We start from the raw sequence: 24,697 nt of genomic DNA, 5'->3' as shown, positions 1-24,697 counted from the left end.
TTTTATGACACAGGGATGGGCACTCTCCTAGTGCAGCTTCGTGTACCTGCGATGTCACGTGCACATTTCAGCAGTAGTTCAGGCACTCCAGAAACAAGTCTTTAAAGATCAGAGGTGGATGGGAAGGTAGTAGACTTTACAAAAATAAATCCGCCTCTAGTGCTTTCAAAGTGTAATCCCACCATATATTGTCTACCAAATTGAGGCATGCACCCTCAGGATCTCTTTTGAAGGGAGATTAAAGTCACTTTCTTTTTTTTAAAATGACTCAATATGCCAAAGAACCATATATGTTGACTAAAACCAGAGTATTAGAAGAAAGTGCTAAATTCTGCCCTTGGTTAAACAGAGTGCAACCCTCTCGACTTTAAAGAATGAGAGAGCTGAATTTGGCCCAGGAAGTATGCAGGTAATGCACATCAAAGAAAAGAATAAGTATGTGCACAATTGGATTGTAAGCTGTCAGGCAGGACCATCTTCCTTAGGCGTGTATTGTTCCTAGCATAATAGGGCCCTGATACTTGATAGGGGCCTCTAGGCGCTACCATAATATAGATAAATAATAAAACGTTTATATATACTCACGTCAGGCCAAACTTTTCCTTCACTTATACCAGTGTAACTTCTGAGCTCAGTGGGGTTGCATGGGGATAAATAAAAGCAAAATTCCCCAGTTCCATCTTGCAACCCCCGTGGGACAGTTTCTTCACTGAGATACACCATTCTAATGGGAGCATCATATTTGTAATTGAGGGCAGAATTTGGCCTAAGAAGTAGATCTGAGACTCAAGTATTCACTAACCATACAATCCTAAGAGGGGAGGCCACATGTCTTAAAGTTTGGGCCTGGTTTGTCACCATGCTCTAGTTTTATGACTGTGTAACTACTTTAATTTCAGTGCAGCTTTGTGGTGTAAAGCTAGAGGAGTATCCTAGTGAATCAGTCCCGTTTACAGGACCAATCTGGCTAATTAAGGAAAACGTAGCTGCATTTCTTTTAATCTTAGCCTTAATGGCTAATCAGAACACTTCAGTCCAAATAAGATTGCATTAACGTTGTTTGGATTTAGACCCACTCACTGAATTAATATCCCCCGTGTCAACTGCATTACAAAAATTCTGAGCCACAGGGCCTCCCCATAAGAATCCTGTCTGATGCCCCATGGGTACATACCAGCCATAAACCAGATGGACTTGGCCAGTTCAGGAGTCTTGGATGGTGTAGAGCAACCTTGTAGCTCCTGTACCTCCTCTCTCCCTGGGACAGCACTACAATTGGTAAGAATTGTATCGAGAGTACATACCTGAGGTTACCCTGCCTCTCAGACTGATTTCACTGTTGCTCCATTCAGAAAAATGCTCCTAGCTCTTCAAGGGCAGCAGAGGTCTTGACTTCAGTCAGTGCAGAATTCTTCCCTTGCAGGTGACTGAAACGGCCCTTCTTCAGGAGGAGCCCATCAATCCTATAGAACCCTGTTGTCGGGATGCTGGTCAGACCCCTAGTCTTCGTTCATGCAAGAAGCCCAAGTATGCCTGGCAGGTTACCCTACAACATGCTGCTGTGAATTCACAGGATCACGCCGAATCCAGTAATCTAACAGTTAGTCCCATACAATGGTTTGGGGCACCTGGCAAAAAAGTGGCCCCTGCCTTCAGGGTTCACTTTGAGCACCGCCATGCCTTCCAGCAGCAGCTGATTGAGGAGCAGAGGCGGCAGCTTCAAGAACAGCGGGAGGTGATCCTCGAACTGCAGGGAAACCAAAGGCTGAGGAGGGCTAAGCAAGAGGCAGAGCAAGCCACAGCTGTTACCATGGAACTCAACAGTCCAGACCTAAAAACTAAGGAAAAAATGCTTAAGAGACGGGATCCGTCAAGCTGCAAGACTGTATCATCTTTAAGGTACAGCCACCTTACTGAGCCATAGTGTGGGTGGACTGTACTATCCAGAGCACCTTACTCCCGCTCACAAACCGAATAAGGTCATTTGGGTCAGCACTTGCATAGTAGACCTCCACATAATACCTCTGTGCAGCTGAGAGTGGTGTTAATAATGCACTAGATGTTGCTCTCTTCCTCTTGAGCCAGTGCCAAGCCTGGTGTTAGCTGGGCCAGATCCTTGATACTGCTCTGACTGCTTTGCATTGCCCCGAAGCCATGTTAAACTTGTAAGGCACCTTGGGATGCAAAATGCTCTATTGTTGTTAAAGATAGGAGCAAAGTGGATTTATTTAGTACAACAACACTATCAGTACTTTGTGCTTCTGTAACATCCTTCAGCCAAGGATCTTAAAACACTTCACAGGCGCTAATTACATGAGTCTCACAACCCTCTTGTGATGTAGGAATATGTTATTAACCCTATTTTACAGATGGGGAAACTGGGACCAAGAGAGGCTGAGTGATTTCCCCAAGGTCACACAATGAGACTGCAGCAAAACTGAGAATAGAAGCCATGAATCCCGACTCTCACCCTTAATTTTTATACACAAGGCCTCTTTGCTATGGAAGGTGATGATGCTAGTTTCTTTTCTCTTTCACTTCACAGTTCACCTGTGCCTTTGGGGCCAGAGAGCACAAAGACAGTGACCCAAAGCAGGAGGAGCTCAAATCTACTGACCTCAGCTCATCCCATACTGAAAGGTATCGTTCTGCTTGGTAGTAAAGGCCATTCCTGCCCTCTTCCCAGAGAATAGCATCTCTTTCCTGTCCACATCCCTCCTCCATATGGGTGTTCAACAGTGCATGAGCAAAACCCACTCAATCCTCTTCCAGCAGGATCAACACTACTAAACAACAACAGGATGGGTTACTTAAGCATGCACTGGCAGCTTGTTACAGAGTCTGGCCCTTTAATATCCAAGTCAGGCATTTGGAACATATGGGTCCTTGCAAGTTCTGTGGTTTGTGGTCAATAAATCAGAGTTGTTGTCCCCAAAAACCATGCTCGATTTTTCCGCAAGAAATTATAGAGCTGGCATCTTGTTCACTTCACGCTTTATCCCTTTCACTGCAGGCTAACGCTGTAGAGACAAAAGCTATCTGGCTTCCCTTCCCATTTGCCATCACGTATGATTTCACACCCTTCCCCCCTACCGTCTATATTGAGCGATGTGTAAATGTCATCAGAGATGAGGAGGTTGCATTTATTAAAGCAATATCAGGTTCCTTTAACCATTCCCAGGGCCTGTAGCGTTGTATAAACTTATGTAAGGCCTTAGCCTGCTTGAAAGGTTTCCCAAAGTGTGGCCACAGTAATATTTTAAACAGACCTAGGAATAACAAAAATTCAGTAACATGGTTTTTTGGCTGTGGTGCCTGCCTGGCTGCAACCTTTTCAGCGCCCAAGCGTGTCTTCAGCATCTTTAGTACATGAGCCAAGATATCCCACACTTTGCGTCACTCAGACTCTCGGCTGCTCTAGGCGGGTAAGCACTTCTGCATTAATGGGTGTTTCTCTACAGACATCCCAGTGACTAAATTATAATCAAGAGAACACAGTGCAGGATCAGGTGCTGCTCAGACCTCTTCCATTGCAGAGTGTAAAATAGCAGATGTTCTTCAGACAACATAGAGCAATCTATACTTGTCACAAGCAATAGAGTCCGGTGGCACCTTATAGACTAACAGACGTTATCGGAGCATGAGCTTTCGTGGGTGAATACCCACTTCGTCAGACATATGCTCCAATATGTCTATTAGTCTGTAAGGTGCCACAGGACTCTGTCGCTTTTTACAGATCCAGACTAACAGGGCTACCCCTCTGATACTTGATACCTGTCACAGGGTTCGCTATTCACCACGGGGATATCTGGTGGCCATGTCTGGGGATTAGCTCTATTCCGGTCTGATGCCTCCACTTCCCACAGTTGCTCACACCCCGCTCCTCCTCACTTCCCAGAACTCCCTCTTCCTCTTCATGGCTGAGCCTTCCGGCCAGGCCACTGTACAGTCCTCCCCTTCGACAGTATCAAAATATCACTGGATCAGCTGTTCTCATGCTGCTCCAGACAGTCTTTCAGTCCAGGGGCAGGTCCTGTGCTACTCTTCCAGCAGGTGGTGGGGAACCCAGGCCCACCCACTACTCCAGGTTCTAGTCCAGGGACCTCGTGTCTAGCAACTACAGTCTACTTGCTCCCAGACACTGCTGCTATTTTCCTAGACTCCTTCCTACTTCCCTGCTCTAGACTCTGCCCCCCTGCCCTTCTCTGGTTTACCAGCCCTTATTCCTTCCTCGCAGGGAGTAACTAGAGGCTATTTCCTCCTCTGACTTCTCACCAGACTGTGTAGCTCCAAACACACTTACCTTCTCCCAGAGAACAACTGCAGACTGTTTCCCTGCAGCCCCCTTCTGGTCTCAGCTTGCTGGCTGTATACAAGCTCAGCTTGCCCCTGCCCACCTGGGCTTCATCATCAATTAGTCTTTCAGTCCTGGCAGGTTGCAGCCTGTCAGGTTAACTGTCCTAATAATCTGCTCTGCCTTGTGTGAGGTGGACACCCCATTGCAGTACCACCATAGGACAAAGGAAGTAACCACAGATTTTGGTGGGTACTTACAGCTGGATTCTCCTCAGACTCCAAATCTAGTTCCACATGCTATCCATTGCGAAGGTCACAAATAAGGATCAGCCGGTGCCATCTGCTTAGCCCTGAGGAGCTCCAAGGCTGTTCTAGGCTACTTGGGACTAATGTTATTCCATCTCTAACAATACAGGCCATCTTAGTTTGTTGCTCAGACCATCCCCTAAGATCACACCAGATGGGAAGTTACCCTCCAGACCCCTGCTCTCAGCCTTGCCCCTCCTTCCCAGCTGAGTAATACCTGAACCTGCATTTGTCTATGCAGGAAATCCCCTTAGGGGAGAGGCAGCATTTGTTCTGGCTAGATCCAGCTCCTATGCTCCATAGATCTCTCAGCAGCCATTTTCCAGTGTCCTGGCACCTGATTCCCTTTAACATGCATCAGTGGGAGATGGTTCTTTGTGGGGAGTGGTTTAAGGGCTTTCCCCTGTGCATTTGAGACACTAGCCCGTCTCAGGCCTGGCTGGCCCATTTGCTCTCTGAGTTGGGCAATTCTATGGTAAATAGCCCATTGACTGGCCTACCAGCACCTTCCCCCTTTATCTCTGTTTTACCCTTACAAGGTGACCTGGAGTTGGGCTGGACTGTGGCCTCACTGAGTCATCACTGCGTCTGGGCCTGTCCCTCTGACCATGTATTCTCCCTCCTCCTTCCCTGCCAGCACTTCAGGGTCTTGTGTACGGTGGACATGTTCCCCTCTGTTGGCACGGCAGCCTCTTGAAGGGATTCACACAGAAGCCTTCACAATGTCCCTTGGGAGCTGCTTTAAGGCTTTTGTATCCCTCATTTCCCCACAGTGGCAGCCTGCACTAACTCCACCTCTTTATTAAATGATTCCCTGTTGGCCTTTAGATTCACCAGCACCTTCCAGGGGCAACAATTGAATTGGCCGGTACCATTTCATCTCTGGCTGCCAAGTCTATGGCTCTCCAGAAATGGTAATTATGTAACAGAAACCCCTCATGCTACAGTCACTCCAAGTGAAATTGTTTTGAGTCAGTATAAACCCCAAAACAGGGCCAATTATCCTGCAAAATGTGGAGGCTCTAGGAAACTGAAGTGTCCATAGCCGTAGCCAGAAAACAGGCAGGGCCAAGTTGCCCCAACAAGCGAGCCCCCTGCAATGGCAGGAGACTGATGTTTGTGCGATAGGCCCAGGTGATCCTAGCAGATGAACCCACTCGATGCTCCAGAGGAAGGCAAAAAAACTCCAAGGCCTGTGCCAATCTGACCTGGAGGAAAATTCCTTCCTGACCCCAAATCTCATGATCAGTTTAACCTGAGCGTGTGAGCAAGGCTCACGCAGCTAATGCACATCTGGCCTCATGGGATTTGTTGTTACTGCCTCAGACCATTGGCCCTCTGGGCCAGTGTCCTGCCTTCAGCTGCGACTAGGATCAGATACTTCAAAGGAAGGAAAAACCCGACATAATTGATTCAGCCAGTTGTGAAGTGTGTGTGGGGGGGCGCAAGGGGGAGTCCTTTCTGACCTCAGCGGAAAATCAGCTGAAGACCTGAAGCATGAGACTAGATTCCTCTAATTATCTCACCAACATGGATACCAGTGTGAACATAGTGAGGACAAAGCAGAGGTGTGGGTGTGGGGGATGCAGGAAGGGAAGGGGCTGTCATCTCTCCATGGCATGGAAGAGAGAAATGTGGGACCTTTGTGTGTTTGTCCTATTTACTCGGTGAGCTATTCAGGACATGGATAGGTCTTATCCATGTTCTGTAAGTGAAGTGCTGGTAAGCGCCGTTTATAGCTCAGTCAATTTGCACTGTGCTTTACAGAACCCAGATAAGGCAGGTCCCGAAGTCACAGGCTAAAAGCACAAGACAAATGTACACGCACCATTGAATGCTGGCTTCTCTGTGAAGTGTGGGTGCTGATGCAGCCCTTGGGCAGCTTTGCTTATGGGCCTCAGTCTCTTGCTGCAGCACTTTGTGCTTCTCCGTCTTTGTAGGTTGGAGATGCTTGTCACTATGAGACCTGTGCAGAGAAGTTTAATTAGTATTGCAAAATGGTACAGTTGAGCTTTGGCATTGGCTCTGCCTCCCTATCCCCCAGCCTGACCCCAAGGGCCTGGGACATGAAAGACAGTGATAGAAATGTGACATCCCCATTGACAGAGCCCTTTTGAATTGCAGCTCCCCTATGGGGTTGCTGCAGTTTGACTGTTCTATCTCCCAGTCCACTATTTCAACCACCCAACTTCCACCAGAACTGAATCCTTGTTCTTCCTTTTAGAACTAGTTTTCTGGTTCCATTCAAGGCAACGGAGTCCATAGAATCATGCATAGTAGGGCCAGGAAACACCCTCAGGCCAGTACTTGAATATTTACCCCCCCAAAAAATCAATCTTAACCAAGATGCTTTGCAATTATTAAAAAGAGGCAAACAGATATAGAATAGAAGATCCACTAAGCCAGAAAGTTCAAGACAGGCATGAAGGGAGAGACAGATAGAAAAGGAACTGTATGAAAAAGAGAAAACTATACTTGAGAAAAGGAGAGAAAAACATTGATAAAGAGTTATGGACAACAGGTCATCGTGTCTGAAGTCTGCTTAATGACTATGGGTGGGATCTGCAAAAGTGCCCTGGGATACAAGTCCCATTGATTTTGATTATTCTCCTACGTCGCTTAGGTACTATTAAAAATCCCACCCAAATGCCATTTGTGCTAAAGCCTTTTCTCAGCTGTTCATGAATCTCTGCACTGGTGGAACTGCCCCTGCTAGTTTATTCCAATAACCAATCCCTCTCACTATTAATATATTTCCCTAGTGTCTCAGCTCTGTTTTCCTCTCTTTGGCTTTGGCCATCGCTACTGCTCCTACTACCATGTGAAGCCGTGAATAGTTCCTGTTCACTCTTCATGCTGTTCCCTGGCAGAAATGTATCGACACTCATCAAGTCCCCTTAGCCCATGGGTCCTTTTTGTGTTATGTTGCATAGATTTAACACCTCGATCATTACCCATGTCTCTTACTTTCTCTCAAGCTGCCTTATTTCAGCCAGTATCAGGCTGTACTAACTGGGGAGGGGCCTGAACCAAATTCACAGATCAAAGGACTCCCAAACTCTGGGGAGGTTTGGAATCTGAACCAGGATCTGGACCAGAATTTCAGAGCTGTTCACCCTCATCCCCCAACCCTTATAATGAATCCAACCAAACCCAGAATTCAGGCACTGTGGTGTTTGAAATCTGGATCTGAATTTAGCACCTCAGTCCCATCTCTAGTGTTTATTATGGATACATCAGTTAGTGAGATCTCGGGGAGACCTGTGAGCCTTTTCTTTCTCTTCCTCACTCCCACAGAGGGAGTGAACGCTGGACAGCTGGGGAGTGGGCTGCCATCCCTACTAACTCCTGCAAAGTACAGTTCAGTGACTCATTGCACTTATCTATTGGAAGATGAGATGCTTTGCTGATGGTTCCCACTGCCCTGCTCTGCAACTAGAGATGAGGCTGAACCAAAACCCTAGATCCCAGCACCCCCCACTCCCCTCTCAAGTTTTTGAAGGAGGGGATCAAAATCCAGATCCATTTGACTTGGGCCCATCTCTAACAGCAAAACAGCCTGGCTTGGAAAGCCCTGGCAGAATTGGGGAAGCAATTTCTTTACTGTGATAAAAAGACTGAACTGTCTTTGGATATTGACTGCACCTGTCATTACCTCATGCTGACACTGAGGGGCAAAGACTAGCTCTGACAGAACATACAGGAGAGATGAGGTCATGAGCACTATGACACCTTGATGATGATTTCACCCTCTCTGCTGACCAATGAGAGTGCTGCATTTCAACTGATCTCACAAAAGCCGCGTGAGAAGCAGTGGCATCTCAGTAACTGTACACATACCCCAAGAGTCAGAATAACATGAAGAGCTCCATCCTGAAGTCCTTGTGAGTAAGCCAAAGAAGCTCCTTGCATGAGTAACATCTCCAGGACTGAACCCTTGGGATTTTACCTCTCTCACCAGCCAATCTGTCCAGGTCTCTTGGAGATCCCATTGCAGCTCCCCTTCAATCAGCTACATTGCACCTCTGTGCCCAAACAGAAGGATCAGGAAAGAAAAAATTCTTCATGGGACTGTTCTCAAAGTCTAACTGCTGAGTAATGCCAGTTTTTATTGGTAAAGGAGGTAACAGCCCCAGCCATTGTAGGATGGAGAGGCTGGCTCCTGAAGCTGCCTCCTAAGCATCCCCTTGTGGCAGCTCTGTGGCACTGTGCCCCAGTTTCCACTCCTGGAGTTTTGTCACGTGTCCAATAAGAACAGCCTGTCTTGGGGTCTGGTTTATTAACATAAAGTTCAGAATAATTCAAACCATCCTTAAGGTCTCAAAAATAATTGAAGCAGCCACTCCCAGGCTTTTCCTACCCAGGCCTCTGCCAGCCTTGTCCAATTCTCTGGCTCCAAGAGGTCATCAGGCAAACCCCTCTGGTGCTGCTTTCCTGGTTTCTCAGGGTCCCTGCAAGAGCCTAGCTGCTCTCAGCAGCTGGGCCACTGATGAAGTTTCTCTCCCTGGCTACCTCTGAGTCACCTCTCTATCCAGGCCTCTCCCTCATTTATCCGAGGCCCTGATTGAATCACATGTCCCCACCTGGGGAGTGCAGTTGGCCGTATCACAGTTAGGGCTGAGACCAGTGCTTAATTTATAATGAAAGAAGTACTGGGGCTCAAGCAATTTTTTTACATTTATAACTGATGCAGCAAGCCCTGAGGTGCTGGGGCTATGAACTGGGAAGCCTAGAGGTGCTGGGGCTCAGCCCTGGCTAGGCCTGGCACAAATTAAGCACTGCCTTAGACCCATCTCCTTTTAAAGTGCCAGCCATGCTGTGACAAGAATGTTATATGTGGATGGCCTGAGAATAGAAGAGTAAAACCTAGAGACCATGCCCGATTGTCTCTTCATTGTCATGCTGGCAACTCTCTCTATCTCTGCTCCCAGCCTTGTAAGTCCATTTTCAGTTACCACAGGGAGAGTGAATCTATTCAGTCCCATCCTTGGACACTTTGTCTTTTTGTACTTAGGACAAAACTCATCACTTTTGAGGAGTGTAGAGCAAAGGCCTCTCCTATCATGCCCATAACCCAGCTTTCTCCACTCAATGAGAGGCCCATCTTATAGCCTTGGGTAGGACTTTTGCTATGATACATTTGCTGCGAGGCCTTTTTAGCTTATGCCCTCTCTCTTAGTTCTCGGCGTTTTAACTCTAGTACTATGTGATAAGCTGTGACTTTGAACAGTAGAGGTCAAAAGTCAGCCCAATCACTCTGCCATGGACTAACCTCTGGTCTCAAATCCGTTGTTCACTCAAATACGTGAATCCCCAGGGCTTTTTGTGCTCCTGGATCTGATGGGTGGAAGCTGACCACCTAGGCATGGTTCATTTCCAATGTGAGATATCTTCTCTGCTGGCAGAGGCTTCAATGTACAGGCACATGCATTCAGTAAAAACAAAATTGCAAAGACATGAGGCCTTCTGGGGGTTTGAGTCTCCTTTTGTATTTCTTACGCCAGGTGTGGGTCATTTTTGCTGACTAGCTACATGAGACTATTGTGGGTACTGGAATAATGTATAACCACACTGAATGATTCCCCACGCACTGCAAGGAAGCATTGCTTATCTTCTCAAGCAAAATCAGTGTGAACACTGCTACACCTAAACTGGCCATTTCTAGGGGCGGAGAAGGGCTGCTTGTAGAATGTCCTGTACCATTATATTAAACCTACACTCTTGTACTATCTGTTCAATATGCTTAGCACAGTGGTTCTCAAACTTTTTTCCCGCAGACCACTTGAAAATTGCTGAGGGTCTTGGCGGACCACTTAATGATCTTTTCAAATGTTGTTTGTACCGTTAGCTAAGTATTGTAAAACGCTTTGGATAAAAGCGCTCTATAAAAAAAACCTTAATAACAATTAATGATTTTTTGTTCTACAAATAAAAGCACACAACTCATATTTTAATATCCATAGTCTTACCTTTCTAATGCGATGGATGTGCCCTCTCTCCTCCGCCACGGCAACCCCCAAGCTGATGCTGGGAAGGAGGTGGGGGGGTCTCTCTCCAGCAGCCGCAGTCCTGGAGCTGGAGAAAGTTGCCTCTTTCTCTGGCCACTGCAGCCCTGCACGTCCCAAATTCCCCCCACCCCTTCTTCTCACCCCACTGCCCTCTTCCACCTACCCACTATTCCCCCCCCAAGGCCACCACCTCACCGTATATGTGCATCTTCTCCAGCGTCCAGGCACCTAATTAGTGGAGCCACACCTACAGTGGTGGGTGGCCTTTCATTTTCTTGTGTGTGGCCACCCAGGTGTACACCTTATAGGGAACTATCCACGGACCATCTGAATGGAGCTTGGACCACAGTTAGAGATCCTCTGCCTTAGCATACCCTGACCACATATATAGCTTCTTACTGAGGCCACCATGTGTCTCATAGGGATGGAAAGAGGAAAGGAACAGATTCTCTGCATTTACCTCCTTCTCTTAAAGGTTCTGTGTTACAGAAACTCTGGACATGGCTCCTGTCAGAGCCCATCAATGTTGCTTTGAGAGGTGGCCACATGGGGTCAGTCATAACCAATGTCAGGCACTCCCAACTCTTCCCACAAGTCCTCCACTGCACTGCCAGACTGAAAAGCAGGCAGGACCCGAGCTCCTCAACACTGACTGTGCCAAGCCAAGCTTGAGTGTGAGTTTGGAGACAGAACTGCACATTCATCCTGTTCCCAAACTGCTACCGTGGCCTTGTAGCTCGCATATACTAATCCTCATGTCCCCTTGGTCCTAATTCTCTAGCCATGGAAGAGAGAGCAATTCACCGAGCAGAACGGAGGAGGGAACTGGAAGAGGCCAAGAGAAAAAGAGAGGAGGAGAAACTGGTAAGTAAAGCTGAGAGCTAAACTGAGACATCTCATCTGAGAGAGTGGCTGTAAAAGGAAGCCCCTCACAGTCAAGTGCTGGGAAAAGCACCTCCTTTATTTACATGATGAACTTGAGCCCAATGGTGAGTGTCTGATAGACACCCCAAAAATGGATAAAAAACCCTATCACAGCAGGACACCCCCACCCACACAACTTGGTGAGTGATTGACCTCCCTGCTGGAGCGCTGAAGGCACCAATTTTTCCCCACTTCTGCCCCTCTTCCAAGCCCCTCCATCATGCCTATTAACCTTCCAGCCAAGGAGGATGGGGTGGGATTGTCTTCAGAGCCCATCAGTTCCATTACTGAGTGGTCCACATGGGTCACCATTGAGTGATGTGAAATTCTAGACTCTCTGCTTCTCTTGCTGCTGGGATGAACATGCTGCATCTTCAGCACTCCTAGAAATAAGAAATCTCTTATGCATCCAGGGAGAGTCCCAGAAAATCCTGGGCTCATCCTAAGTGTCACCATCTCTTCACCTGCCAATCCGTCTCTTCCTCCGCAAGGTCCTCAAACCTAAGGAAAATGGTGGGACTTCTGCTTTTTGTTATCATAGACAGGGCTCAGATGGGTTTTTTTCCCCTGCTCCACCCATTGCACATCCAGCCAAGTATGTGGTTTTTTTTCTACCTTCCTCTGTAACATCAGGAGGACACAGAGCTTGATGGACCTTTGATCTGATCCAACAGAACAAATCCTATAGTTCTTTATTTAGTAGCAAATGTCTGCCAGCAAATAAGGATGATTTACCATGTATGTGTGTGTCTGTGTAATTAATGTGGTTAGCCCCACTCTACCCTGTGGAAAGTATTTTCCAGGATCTCCAACCTGTATATCCTCAGGCAGCAGTTTCAAACAAATGCCTGGAAGGTTAGAGGCAGGAATGGAGTTGTTTAGATGTGAATTATCTTATTATAGGGAAATAAATCCTGAAAGTCAGAAGATCAGGTAATCCACCTGAAATCCTGAGTCCAGCTGCTTTCAGACGAAGCAGCATTTCACCGAGGACCTGAGTTAGGTGGAATGGAAGGAGGCCAAGCCAGTCTCTATGTTTCTTCTATCACAGATGCTCTCGTGGGTTATAATCTCTGCTGGTAACTGTCATAGATGTTCCTTTGACAGAGGGACCCTCTTAAATTCAACCAACCGTTACAGTAATGCTGAGGTTGTGATGTTATCTGCACTGAAATCAGGAAGTTCAGAATAAGGATCCTCCAGAAACTTATATTTTGCCTCCTGTGGGAGGGAAGTGAGTAGAAGAGGCTTAACCAAACCATAGAATTTGGTTATGTTAATTGGTGGGCAGGCCAGGAGCCAGATTGTTTCACTGTGTATCCAAATAGGTTTGCCCATCTGTGATTGACACGCCTCGAGGGGTTAGGCAGTGTGGTTTTTGGTTCTTTTGATGTGTGTGCTCAAGTGACAACGTTGTTGAATTAAAAGTGATTGTGCTACAGAAGGTGTTGGGAGGTGGGAAGTTTGTGACAGGAGAGGGCGAATGCTTGGAGAATGGTGCTGGGCTGGGTGTGAATATTGCCTCAGTGAAACAACTTGCTTGATTTTTTGTGTTTGTGGCACATCAGGGAAATACAAGTTGAGCCACCGTGACACTAACTTCATGATGGTTTTGTGTGGGAGTAAAAATAAAACATCCCAGATCATAGAGGCAGCCTGTGGCACTCAGGGCTGAGTGAGAAATGGGGTCTGGATAACTTTCAGTAATGTGTTAAGTTATTCAGGCACAGAGAAGGGTTGTCAAATGCAATGCTTCAGGCTGAACAGCGATCACTTGCAGGAAGCAATATTCTTCCCCACCCTAATGTACATCATTGCACAACAGTTGCTGGTCACCGCTAGAGGCAGGACACTCACCTTGCTGGTCTTTGGTCTGAATATCCTTTGTTCCTGTGAACATTCAAATGTGATGAATATGGTTTTATCCCAGCCATGTCCTTCTTTCCAAGGTGCAGCTGAAGGCTGAAGAGGAAGAGCGTCAGAGGAAGGAGGCTGCTGAAAAAGAGGCCCAGCTGGAGAAGAGGCGGGAGGAGAGGAGACAGCAGAAATTGGTGCGCAGAACACTGCATGCCTCTGCCCCACAACCACAATGGTAGAGAGCAAAAGCCATTACCTCTGGCAACTGTTCAGTGGCCAGAATGAAAAGAGTTGGGATCTCAGTAGTGTACTGGTGTCCGCAGAATAAAACCCACTATCACTATTGGATGCTCCCATACTGGCAGTTTCAGCACAGGCTGAGGATTGAATGGGCTGTGGATGCTGCACTCACTGTCCAGTTGTTGGTCCCTGCAGACGCTTTGTCAGGTTTGAGGTGCATCAGTGAGGCTGTGTCGGGGAAGCCTGCATTGTGGCTGGCTATGCTGTATCCACCCCTCGTTCTGCGTTGCTCCTTTCATTCATGTCCCTATACCCTGCTGCACCAGTAACAAATATGTAGCCTAAACTAAATAAGCCCTAGAAAGAGTTCTATAGTGTGGCAGCTTCCCCCTAAAGAATGGGAATATCTCCTCTGGTACACCAGCAGTTTCTGCCAGGCAGGAACTGCCATCTTAAGGCTAGTGCTTGGGCATGAGCTGTGACAATAGCCCAAGTAGCAAGATGCTTTTAAATCCCAGAGATATGCTTTCGCTCTCCCATTCAGTGACCTAAACCCTGCTGTAGCACTTCAGTAGCACTGCCTACGCCAATGGGCGTGTAGATAATTAACCTCCCCGAGAGGCTGTAGCTAAGTCAATGGAAGAATTATTTTGTTGACATAGTGCTAGCTACACAGGGGGTTTTGTTGGTATAGGTGCATCTCTCAGGGGCGTGAATTTTTCCACACCCCTGAGAGACAGAGCCATACCAATGTATACATGTGCTAGATTCTCCATTCCTTTGGCATACAAGTTGGGGGTGACCTTCTCTAGTACTGTGGCCATTCTTCGATAATGGTTTTAAACCTTCATGATTTCTTGAGGGAGACTGTTCCCCTTTCTCCACACAGCCATGGTTGGCTCATTCCAGTGGCAGCAGATGCGTTTGTATGTGTCAGAGATGTTTGGCCACCCTGTGGCAGTAGCTAGACAAGCTGCAGATTCCTATTTCTGGCCAGGTCAGGATTCCCATCTACTTACTGTCTGTGGTTATGTGCCTTACTATCCATTTTACCCCGGATTAGTTAAGCTGCTGCTCTTTGAGTTGCAGAAAGAACTGGAGAAGCAGAGAAGGCTGGAGAATGAGCAGCAGCTCCTGGCAAAAGCCAGAGACCATTACAAGAAGGTCCTGCTGAGAAAGTGGGGGCTGGAGCCCTGGAAGAGGCTGAGGGAGCAAGCCAAGGAAAACATGGTGGTAAAATGCCTACAGAGGACAAAACTGAGGAAGTGGGTTCTTGAGTGGGGAAGAGAAAGGGAGGAAGCAGCAGCCAAATGGGTTGTGGGGGAGAAATGGGTAATGGACTCTGAAGTCAGAAGGAGATGGAAAAAACTATTGACTGACTGAGTCCCTCCTCCTGCAAGAGCAGGGCACTGCACCCTTCCTTAACAGAAGATGTTTCCAATATTAAATTCACACAGCAGTGGCTCCTCAAAGGTATTTAGGTATCTAACACCAATTAATTTCAAGTACCTAAATACCTGTGAGGGTCTGGGCCTTAGTGCTTTGGAAAATTTGACTCTAGGACTATTTAATTTGAAAGGAGAAAAGCAAGAGGAGACATGGTAGTTGTATATGAAATTAAGAAGGACAAACAAAACCTCAGCTGGGTGCTCCCATGTTCCTGCGTGCAAGGCAAAATGGCACACAGTGAAATAAAGACAGCAAATTCAAAGCTGATGAAAGCAAATAATTTCTGGTTAGCATGCAGTTACCTGCGATGCTCCTGTGATTTGAGGCTGATAGTGTGGTAAGAATCAGTGTGACATTTTGAGTAAGGTGGGCATCTGCAGTTATACAAAGACAAAAATGACTCGCAGTCATGAGGGGCTTTCAGTCCTCGCTCGTCATAAACTGATCAGCCACTTGATCACATAGTCAAGCCAGTGTAGAGCGTGGCACAGTTGGGCATGGTGCGTCATGGGACTTTTTACATTAAAGCTGAGGTAGTTTTGCAGTGAGGTTTCCATGGCTGTGGCCCTACAACATATTTATTTAGGTAACTTCTCTCCCTCCTAACTCTGCTCAGGTGGCACAAAAGCACCACTGCTCGGGATTGCAAAGAAAGTGCTTGCTGGCCTGGCTCTGGCACGTCCAGGAGAGCCTCACCGAGAAGATGGCTCGGGCTGAGGAATTCTCTTCCCGCATGTTACTCAGAAGGGGCTTCAGGAGCTGGTTAAAGGTGAGCCCAGACGAAAGGGGAGGGGATGTTACTAACCTGACCAACTGCTCTCTCACTCCAAACCCAACTTCAGGGCCTACCACATGCACCCACGGGCTCCAGGTGAGCCTTGCATCACATGGACATTGCATGCTGCCTGCTATGTTACACTGAACTCCCTTTCACATATGTCACTTGCCTCTTCAGCCCCTTTCTCCCTTCTCCCCTTTCCACATCACCCCTTACTCTGCTCTGCTCCCTTCCTCCCCTTATCACTCCCCCTTCCTGTTGCTCATCTCCTCACCCTTTCAATCACAGCGTCCTCTTGCTCCCCTCAGTCATTACCCCTTTACTCCACAGTCTGTTGCTCTTCCCTGCCTGCCTTTCTCATTCCCATGCCCATTACCTTCACTAGAGGTTTTCTTGATACTCTTTTGTGGTTGTTTAGTGGGGAGGCCAGGAGAACATGCTTACCTCTTTCCCTCTGTCCATTCTCCAGTACAAGGATTATCTCTCTGCTCTGGAAGAGAGAGCTAGCAGGCTTTATGCAGCCTCCCTCAAGAAGAAGTTGTTGTGGGCATGGTTTGACCTGCTCAGCGAGGAGAAGAGTGCATTATGGGAAAAGCAGAAGATTGCAGCTGAGCACAGTGATAGGTAAACATATTCCCCTAGTGGGAGTTGTTCTTGCTTGGCATGTACCTACCCTGTGGGACATTTTTGAGTGTCTGGCCTTTCCCCTTCAACCCACTATATTTAGACAAAACCCTGCTGTCACTTATAGGTGTAAGGCAGCTCTTGCTTGTGATGTTCTGGTCTCATGATATGCATGGGGCTGACAGTGGGTGCAGAACATCTGAGATAAGATGGCTCCATGCAGATTGGAAAAGGAAGTTTTTGGTTCTTAATCTTTTCAGCAATTCTGAATTCCCTGGAGGAGGGGCAGGGAGAAGCTGATGAACGGCTAAGACTTCCAGAGTCAGTCAGTGGACCTGGCCACACAGCTTCTGTTAAAAAGCCAGCTTAGAAAAAACTTTTAAGTACAGTGATAGTGAGTCCAGTGAGCGTATGGGAATAACACTGCAGGGTTTTCAGAGCTGTTCTTCTTGATGACCTTGCAGATTGAATGGGCTCAGTTTATGAATCCAAAACTGATTAGCTGCAAACGCCACTTGGGATCTGAGAATCCCAGTTGTTCTTCCTACCTCTTACCCGATTCTGCTGTGGGAACTCAGCTGACAGTTTTGTGGATGATGAATGAAGCTGAATAGATTCCAGTTTACTCTCCCATAGCTGTGCTGTAGTGCAGGTTTAACAGGACATTTGTTATAGTCAGTACAATGAAGAGCTAAGTCTCAAAAGTCACTGCAGGAAGCAGAGATGTCAAATCCCATTCCCCCATCTGACTATAATGGCATTTCAGCTGTGTAATAAAGGTGGGATCGGTGCAGACAAGCTCCATCACTGGCTCATGGGAAGAGTCAATGAAATCAACATGGTTTTGGTTTTAGTTTGCAAGTTTGGCTCACTCTCCTTCATAGTTTAGTGCTGAACCTGATTGACAGGGCTAAGATTGAGATGTACCTGGTTATCAGTGACAGGCACAGTGAACTTGAGGAGAATCTGGAGAAACTAGAAGTGAAGTGACCGGGCCTGCAAGCGACTTAATTGCACTGAATGAGGCTGCTCTTCTCTCTCACTCGTTCCATGAGGGAGCCTCCCATGAAGAAGCCACTTTCACCTCCTCTTTCTCAAGGACCCTCGTTAGCCTTTATATAACACCTTTCTCTTCAGAGTGCTCAGCAAACACTGACTAATGAATCCTGCCAGTGAGAGAAGTGAAATCTGGAGGGAAGGCAAGAGAGAAGGGCAAAGTGTTAGTATTCTGGGTTGACTGACATCTGTAATTAAACTGCTTGCACTGGAGACTTTTAACCTGTCACTGCCCTGACTGTAGCAGTAGAGGGGGTGAATCCTGGGGGGTCTTTGGCTGCTCTAGAATAGAGCGGAGGCTTTTAATGGCCGTGTGTGATGGCACTGTCCATTCATCTCTTTCCCTCTCCCTTTTTTAAAGGAGAATAACACTGACCATGTTCAGGGCCTGGAGGCAGTACCCAGCACTGATGAAGGAGGAAAGAGAGAAAGAGGCAAGGAGAGAGCAGCTGCGCAAGAGAGTAGCTGAAATTCTCCCTGACTTCCGAATATGACAGGAAGTACTCTGGGCAACGCTCCCTCCTGGATGAGCAGAGTGGACCCTAAGTGGAAGGATTCAGCTAGTGATGTGATGTGAATGACAGGAACTCTTCCTGGTTTGGTGCAGTGGGGGCAAAGAGGGTGTTCTAGGGCCCATGGCCACTTGTGTTTCAAGTGCCACTTCTAACATTCAGTCTAACCTGAAGATGACAGTGAAAACTGGACTGTTAGAGTCACCCTGTAGCCACCAGGCTGCTTTTCCACAGTGGGAACATGCCAGGGCAACACCCTGTCAACGGGCAGTGAGTGGAGCTAGAGCACGAGAATCAAGGCAGGATAAATTCCAGGCCAGATGCAAACTTTGCTTCCAAACCTCCCCAGGGATTTTTGCTGCCTTTAGCCTAGGGCTGTCGAATTGAGACACTGAACTTCCCCCCTAAGGGACAGGAAGCGCAGAACTGAAACGTGCCTTTCTGTGCTGGAGCAGAGTCCTTGATGCCTTTCTGTTGTCAGTACTCTCCTCTTGTGGTTTGACACAATGTGGCTGTATCTGCAAATACATGGAGTCCTTTTACCCTCCAAAAGAGCTGCATCGTTGAACAACTCATGTCCTGCTGAGCATTACACAAAGCCTTGCCCCCATGAGGAACTGTTACTAAACCATTGTATTGGGGGGAGGAAAGGTAGGCTAAACTTTAGAAGCAGGTGTTTTGCCATTGAGTTAGCTAACAGGATTTGAAACACAAACATAGCACTTTGTGTAAACACCTGAACACTGTTAAAACCTTTAATTGGTTGAGGATTGACCCTAGCAGTGAGTCTAAATTATAGCACAACCAGCTAACTCAACTGTATAGGCATGTAACTATCTACACGTGGTGCTGAGTGGTGTTTCAAATCATGGCAACTAGGTCCATTTTTTAAAAAGCCCCATTTTTCCTAATCTGTTCCTAGTGCCGCCAGATCCTTTGTTTGTATTCACACATAGGCCTTGTCTAGACTAGGATTTAAAGATGTATCGTTAGTTAGATCAAGCTAGTTATCATGATCAGATAACTTCTAAAACTCCAGTCCAGAACAAGGCAAACTGAACTTTAGCATAAGCTAAACTGGTGGTGTTGAAGCCTGGGCTCCCTCCAGGTTAATTTAATTCTACCAGTTTAGCACGTGCTGAAGTACAACTTCCCTCGTCTTGATTAGAGGTTTAGAAAGTGTTTGCTAGACACTAGCTAACATGAGCTACCATCACCCCTTTATATCCTAGTCAAGATTAGGCATTAACATGTTACAGTATTGCAGCTGAGTTAAGAAACAGTGCTGTAGCCCAGTGGTTTTCAAACTTTTTTTTCTGAGGACCCAGTTGAAGAAAATTGTTGATGGCTACAACCCAGTGGAGTTGGGCATGAGGGGTTTGGGGTGTGGGAGGGGCTCAGGGCTGGGGCAGAGGGTTGGGGTTTGGGGCTGAAGGCTGCGGGGTAGGGCCCGGAATGAGGGGTTCAGGGTGTGGGAGGGGGCTCTGGTCTGGGCCAGGAAGTTGAGGTTTGAGAGGGAGTCAGGGCTCTGGGCTGGGGGTGCAGGCAGGGCCCTGGGTTTGAGGGGGCTCAGGGCTGGGGTTGGGGTGTGGGAGGGGGTCAGGGTTCTGGGCTGGGGGTGCAGGTTCTGGGGGCGGGTAGGGAATGAGGGGTTTGGGGTGCAGGAGGGACTCCAGTTTTGGGGGGGCTCAGAACTGGGGCAGGGGGTTGGGGTGTGGGAGAGAGTCATGGCTCTGGGTACAGGCTCTGGGGTGGGGCCAGGGAAGAGGGGTTTAGGGCATAGAAAGGGCTCCGGGTTTGTGGGGGGGGCTCAGGGCTGGGGATTGGGGTTTGGACATGGGCTTACCTCGGGCAACCTCTAGTCAGCGGCGCAGCAGGGGTGCTAAAGCAGGCTTCCCGCCTGGTCCGGCTTCTAGGCAGAGGCACAAAAGCGGCTTCATGCGACTCCCGCCCGCAGGCACCGCCACCCCCCGCACCCCCCACCCCCGTTTCAGTTGGCTGGTTCTCGGCCAATGGGAGGGCAGAGCTGGTGCTTGGGACAGGGGCAGCACACAGAGCCCCATGGCCCCCCTGCCTAGAAGCCAGACCCACTGCTGGCCACTTCCGGGGCACAGCGCTGTGTTGGAGCAGGTAGGCACTAGCCTGCCTTAGCTGGGCAGCACCACGCACAGGCCTTTTAACAACCCAGTCTGTAGTGCTGACCAGAGCGACCCAATACTGGGTCACAACCCAAAGTTTGAAAAACACTGCTCTAGCCTATACATGGGGATTTGGTTAGTACAGTTGTTTAGAAAAAATCTCCTGTCTATATTAGATAGTTGATTGCTGTGCCTGCTGAGATCTGCTGGGGCATTCTTGCTAACAGTCCTCAGCTCTGAACACCTGAGCAATGGAGACAGGCAGTTGGGAGACTGGAATTTGCTTCCCTCTCACTAGTGGAGCTGAAAACAAGGGCTCTTCTCAGGCTTTTGCCTGCTTGGGTGCAAGGACTGGATGGAGAGCAGGGTGTGTTACAAAGTAGACCCTGTACCATGCCAGGCTGACAGGTTCTCAGTTCTATCCTAACAAGTTAAGACTAGCATTCCCTAATTTTTCCTCCCACAGTCTACTTCCCAAATGCTAAGGAATGCAAGAAAAGCCTGTTGCCCAAATCTTGGTTCCAGACCTGACTGCTGTCAAGTCATGTGGGCACTTCTCTAGCAGTAGAAAGGAGTTGAAAGTGTGTGGATGGAGGACAGGTGACTGTGGTGTGAGATCAGCTGTAAAGTCAGATTGTGTGGTGAGAGAGCAGCTGGAAGGGGGTTGGGGCATCGCTTGTGTAGGGGAGAAGAGGGTGGGCAGTGCAGAACAGATAAGATCTCCTTAGGAGAAAGCTCAGCAGATAGGGGACATGGGTAGAGGGGAAGAGCAGACCAACCTAGCCAGCTTCAATTCCTCAATGCAATTTACAGACTCCTCTCCACTCATTGGTGTGTTCCTCACTAATGTGTGATGATAGAACAGTAGCAGCAGTGTCTGCCTGTTGGTGCATACCGGCCTCACTGAAATCTTGCCAGTACAGTCTCTATATACTAGGATGCATTAGAGCCGGCCCTTCCGTTCTTAGGTTACTGGCCTCCTTTTTATAGAGAGAACATTTTAATCCTCTGTTATCCGGCTGTATTCATGCACCAGTCAGGAAGTTGCCATGTGGGAACGGTATGTTCGCCTACTCCCCCCTCTAAGGCTGGGTTCTTGGTGTAGGTAAAATTGCAGTTAGTGAGATGACAAAGGCAGGGTCACACTGGGTTTCTCATCAAGATAGAGCTGCAGGCAGTTGGCACCAGGACACTTCAGGGCTTTTCTAGGGACAGTGGTGGGAACACAGGAATTGCCATACTGGAGCAGGCCATCATCCACCTATACCCTGTCTCTGGCACTGGCAAAGTAACCTTTCCCTGGGGGAAGGTTCTCTTGAACCAACCCCTCTTATGGCTTGAAACAGATGGGTTCAATTTTTGGATGCTTAGATTTGTGATACCTTGGGTTTGAACTGGGCGCACACAGCTCTTACTAACTTCAGTTAGTGTTCAGCACGTCTTTGGTATAGCACACAAAACATGAGGCACCTCAACCTGTGGCCATGCCTGATAGATGGGCCCTAGGCACTCCTGAGCATCCTCATCCTCCCTTTTCTTCCCACTAGTTTAGCAGACCCACCCATAGCCTGGCAGACTTCCTTGGAGGATTCCACCACAGACCATGTCACTGGGATTTGCTTAGCTTTTTTTCAGATGCCTGTGAAGGCCTGGACTGCTGCAGTTATGTCCCTTACAGTCAGGATTTAACAGTTTAAATAGGTGCAGTTTCTCATGAATTTAGTGCTAGCAAATGGGTTAGAAATGCAGCTCTCAGGACTAAAGTCCACAGGGATGAAACTTTACCATAACACTAGTTTTCTTCTGAATCAGACCTTGCCCTCTGCTGATTTCAGACAGTTAGCTGAAATAATCTCACAGAGCAGCCAGAGCCCAGGATCTTTCTGATAAGGCTACTGGCAGGTTGTACAGGACACCTGTAAAACACTGTGAGTGGATGTTAAGGTTTTCCAAATTTAAGCTTTATCCCATCAAACACTTCCTGCCAAGGGAGTGAAGTGTAGGAGATTTGGCATGAGAAAATAGATTCAGCCTTAGCTAGTGACTGTTTTCAAGTTTGCTTCCTGCTTTAAAGCTTGAATTGATGCAAAATTTAATGGTAGAAACCTTTGTCCTTGAGATTATGAGGAAACACTTGGGGAAGTTCAGTCCTTTTCCCTCTGAGACTAGGAGTGATAGGACCAGGCAATACCAGATGTGATGATGGTGTCGTGCTATAGCTACATACTCACTGGGAAGTGGGCCGACTCCCCACCCCACCAGCCACTAGGTGGTGGTAGCTTTAACTGGCTGGATTTGAATAGAAATGCGTCTCTGAAACCCAGTACAGTTGGCTGGAAGCATTCAGTTCATCTCCACTGTAACATAGTATAAATTAACCAAGACCACTCTATAGATAGTTTTTATTTGAACTCATAACTACACCCCGCTGCAAACACTGGGCATGTTACAAAGTGGCCACTCAACACAATCCTTTTAATAAAGCTCACACCTACAGCATTTCACATTTATTTAGGGTTCCTCCTGTCATGTAGGAAAAACCCATCCAAGTTAGAAACAATTCTTCTTTCAGACCCTGTATTTTTCATTTTACTATTAAAACCATTTCCCTAATGATGTACATTCTTGGGAAGTCAGATTTCTGATTTCAGGAAGGATCTCACTTTGTCCCTTGCAGGGTTTTCACTTGACAGACATCCTTGCAGTGGAAGAAAGTCCTAGAGAGCACATGCCTCCATTGAAAACATAGTAGAGATAGGGAAAAAACATCCATAATCTCTCTCACACTCTCTTACACACACACACACACACACACACACACACACTCTCTCTCTCCCCCCCCCCCCCCAATGAGGCAATATGCATTTATACAGAGAAGGAGGTCATAGAGCATGTGATTATTAAGACAGTAGGCAGAATTCATTTGGCTAGAGAAGAAACTTTAGAGCACATGATTCTTTTTTAAGACACTTGAAAGCAGTCTATTTTGAAGGGAAAAGCACCATTATAGCATGGAGTCTGAAATGTCATTGGAATCTCTGGCATTCCTTGGGCAGCAGTGACTTGAGTCATTTGGGTAAAGGTGAGAGACAGGAAATGGTCTTTACAAAGTCACTCGTCTACCAGAGCACGAATGCAAACTTGACAAGAGGCAGTTACAGCAGAGCGCCAAGTTATCACTCATACCATGCATCTAACTGTGCAACAGCCTTCACTAAATTCACGAAAGAGCACACCGGTATCTGTGCAATTCTAGTTGTATTAGGACAGTCCTACCCCTTTAAAATTCTTCCTGGTCTGTAAAGTGAATCGCAGTGAAAGTCTCTAAGAAGGATGCTACCAGAGCAGGATACATCTTTTTACATTTCAAAATGTTGAGGCAGAAAACCAAGAAAAACAATTTAAAAAATTGCTAGAGTCCCCAGTCTTTTACCAGCTCTAGACACTCCTCCTCTGCAGCTCACGAGAGCCTTTAAAGGGTCAGAATGGTAATGATTTCTTCATTGTTATGTGTATGCATGACAATTTACAGACAAGTAAGTGGCTGCTCCCTGCCCCAAAGAGCTTACATTTAAGCATCTGTTGGACCTAGCTGGGTGCCCATTGTGCAGCTCATCGGTCAAATGCAGCGTGCTCCCCTATCTATCATATTACTCACATGACAATCCCTCACCAGCCTGCCTTGCTTTATTGCACGAACTGCATCTCTATCCCTTTTTCACAGCCCCAAGACACTCTCTTCATGTCCTCTGCTGTGGTGGATTTTAACATTTTGCTGCAAGTTTGCCCATCCTTAGTTCAGTGAGACAAGGTTAAAGCAAAGAATGAGAGAGAATCCACGCTCAATAGAAATGAAAAAGGGGCATTGCCCTTGGACTTTCTGCTGCGCTGTGGGTACTCAAAGGAAACTCCAAACCAGAGTAAATTTGAAGCTCATGCTGTTCTATCCTTTTCACGGTAATACTTCCCGCTATTAGTATTTATATTACTATAGTGTCTAGGAGCCCCAGTCCTAGACCAGAACCCCATTGTGCTAGGCACTGTACAAACAGAGCAAAAAGTGAACATTGTGCTTTCCTTCTCCAAAGACATTCATGAGGTAATCCTCTCTGAGGAAGACTTGGACTGTAAACAAGAAGGTGGCCATTTCAGACAGTGCATTTGCACCAGAGTGCATTCTGTAGCCACTTAGAACTTCCCATGCAGTAGGACTAGAATTCAGATCCTCCTGCTGCAAAAACACAAGCCTCTAACCACTTGAAGCTCTGGTTGGGCCCAACCTGCAGTTGAGCAGCTCCAATTCCACCCATTAGATGGCACTGGTACACACGTACACTCTCTCTCTCTCTCTCTCAGAGTTTTATTCCCACTTCACAGAGGGGTTAACTGAAGCATAGAGAGGTTAGGTGACTTGCCCACGGTCCTGGTTCCTAGCTCTGGGCTCTATACCTCTGGTGGCTTTTTTCTGCCCAGAAGGCAACATTATCTCAACCTTTCCAAGTTCCCAAC

General features: G+C 47.4%; 1 protein-coding gene and 1 long non-coding RNA gene across 9 annotated transcripts in view; one reads left to right on the top strand and one right to left on the bottom strand.

Annotated features, from left to right (window-relative positions):
• CCDC191 (coiled-coil domain containing 191) overlaps positions 1–18,605 on the top strand; it is a 36,785-nt gene extending 18,180 nt beyond the window's left edge. Inside the window, exons 10-17 of one of the 6 annotated variants that reach the window (XM_030533127.1) lie at positions 1,424–1,899; positions 2,546–2,640; positions 11,392–11,474; positions 13,484–13,585; positions 14,721–14,861; positions 15,697–15,849; positions 16,328–16,482; positions 17,900–18,605. In XM_030533127.1, coding sequence (XP_030388987.1) covers positions 1,424–1,899; positions 2,546–2,640; positions 11,392–11,474; positions 13,484–13,585; positions 14,721–14,861; positions 15,697–15,849; positions 16,328–16,482; positions 17,900–18,032 — 1,338 coding nt within the window. In that variant the 3' untranslated portion in view covers positions 18,033–18,605. Of the gene's footprint in view, positions 1–1,423; positions 1,900–2,545; positions 2,641–11,391; positions 11,475–13,483; positions 13,586–14,694; positions 14,888–15,696; positions 15,850–16,327; positions 16,483–17,899 lie in introns of those variants that run through there. The other 5 variants (XM_030533117.1, XM_030533136.1, XR_003996485.1 and 2 more) reach the window with 5 other exon arrangements.
• Positions 1,751–13,475, bottom strand: LOC115634997. 3 transcript variants are annotated; one of them, XR_003996493.1, is made up of 7 exons: positions 13,392–13,475; positions 11,767–11,917; positions 10,572–11,435; positions 9,875–10,010; positions 8,443–8,627; positions 6,431–6,568; positions 1,751–1,838 (listed from the first exon to the last, which is right to left on the bottom strand). It is a non-coding gene; the product is annotated as an uncharacterized LOC115634997 (long non-coding RNA). The 3 variants fall into 3 exon arrangements; XR_003996492.1 differs by lacking the exon at positions 13,392–13,475 and having other exon boundaries at positions 11,767–13,377; XR_003996498.1 differs by lacking the exon at positions 13,392–13,475 and having other exon boundaries at positions 8,552–8,627; positions 11,767–13,377.
• Positions 18,606–24,697: the final 6,092 nt, after the last annotated feature.

The sequence above is a fragment of the Gopherus evgoodei genome, chromosome 1 (assembly GCF_007399415.2).
Source record: "Gopherus evgoodei ecotype Sinaloan lineage chromosome 1, rGopEvg1_v1.p, whole genome shotgun sequence".
NCBI lineage: Eukaryota > Metazoa > Chordata > Testudines > Testudinidae > Gopherus > Gopherus evgoodei.
This window is presented reverse-complemented; position numbering and strand designations above follow the sequence as displayed.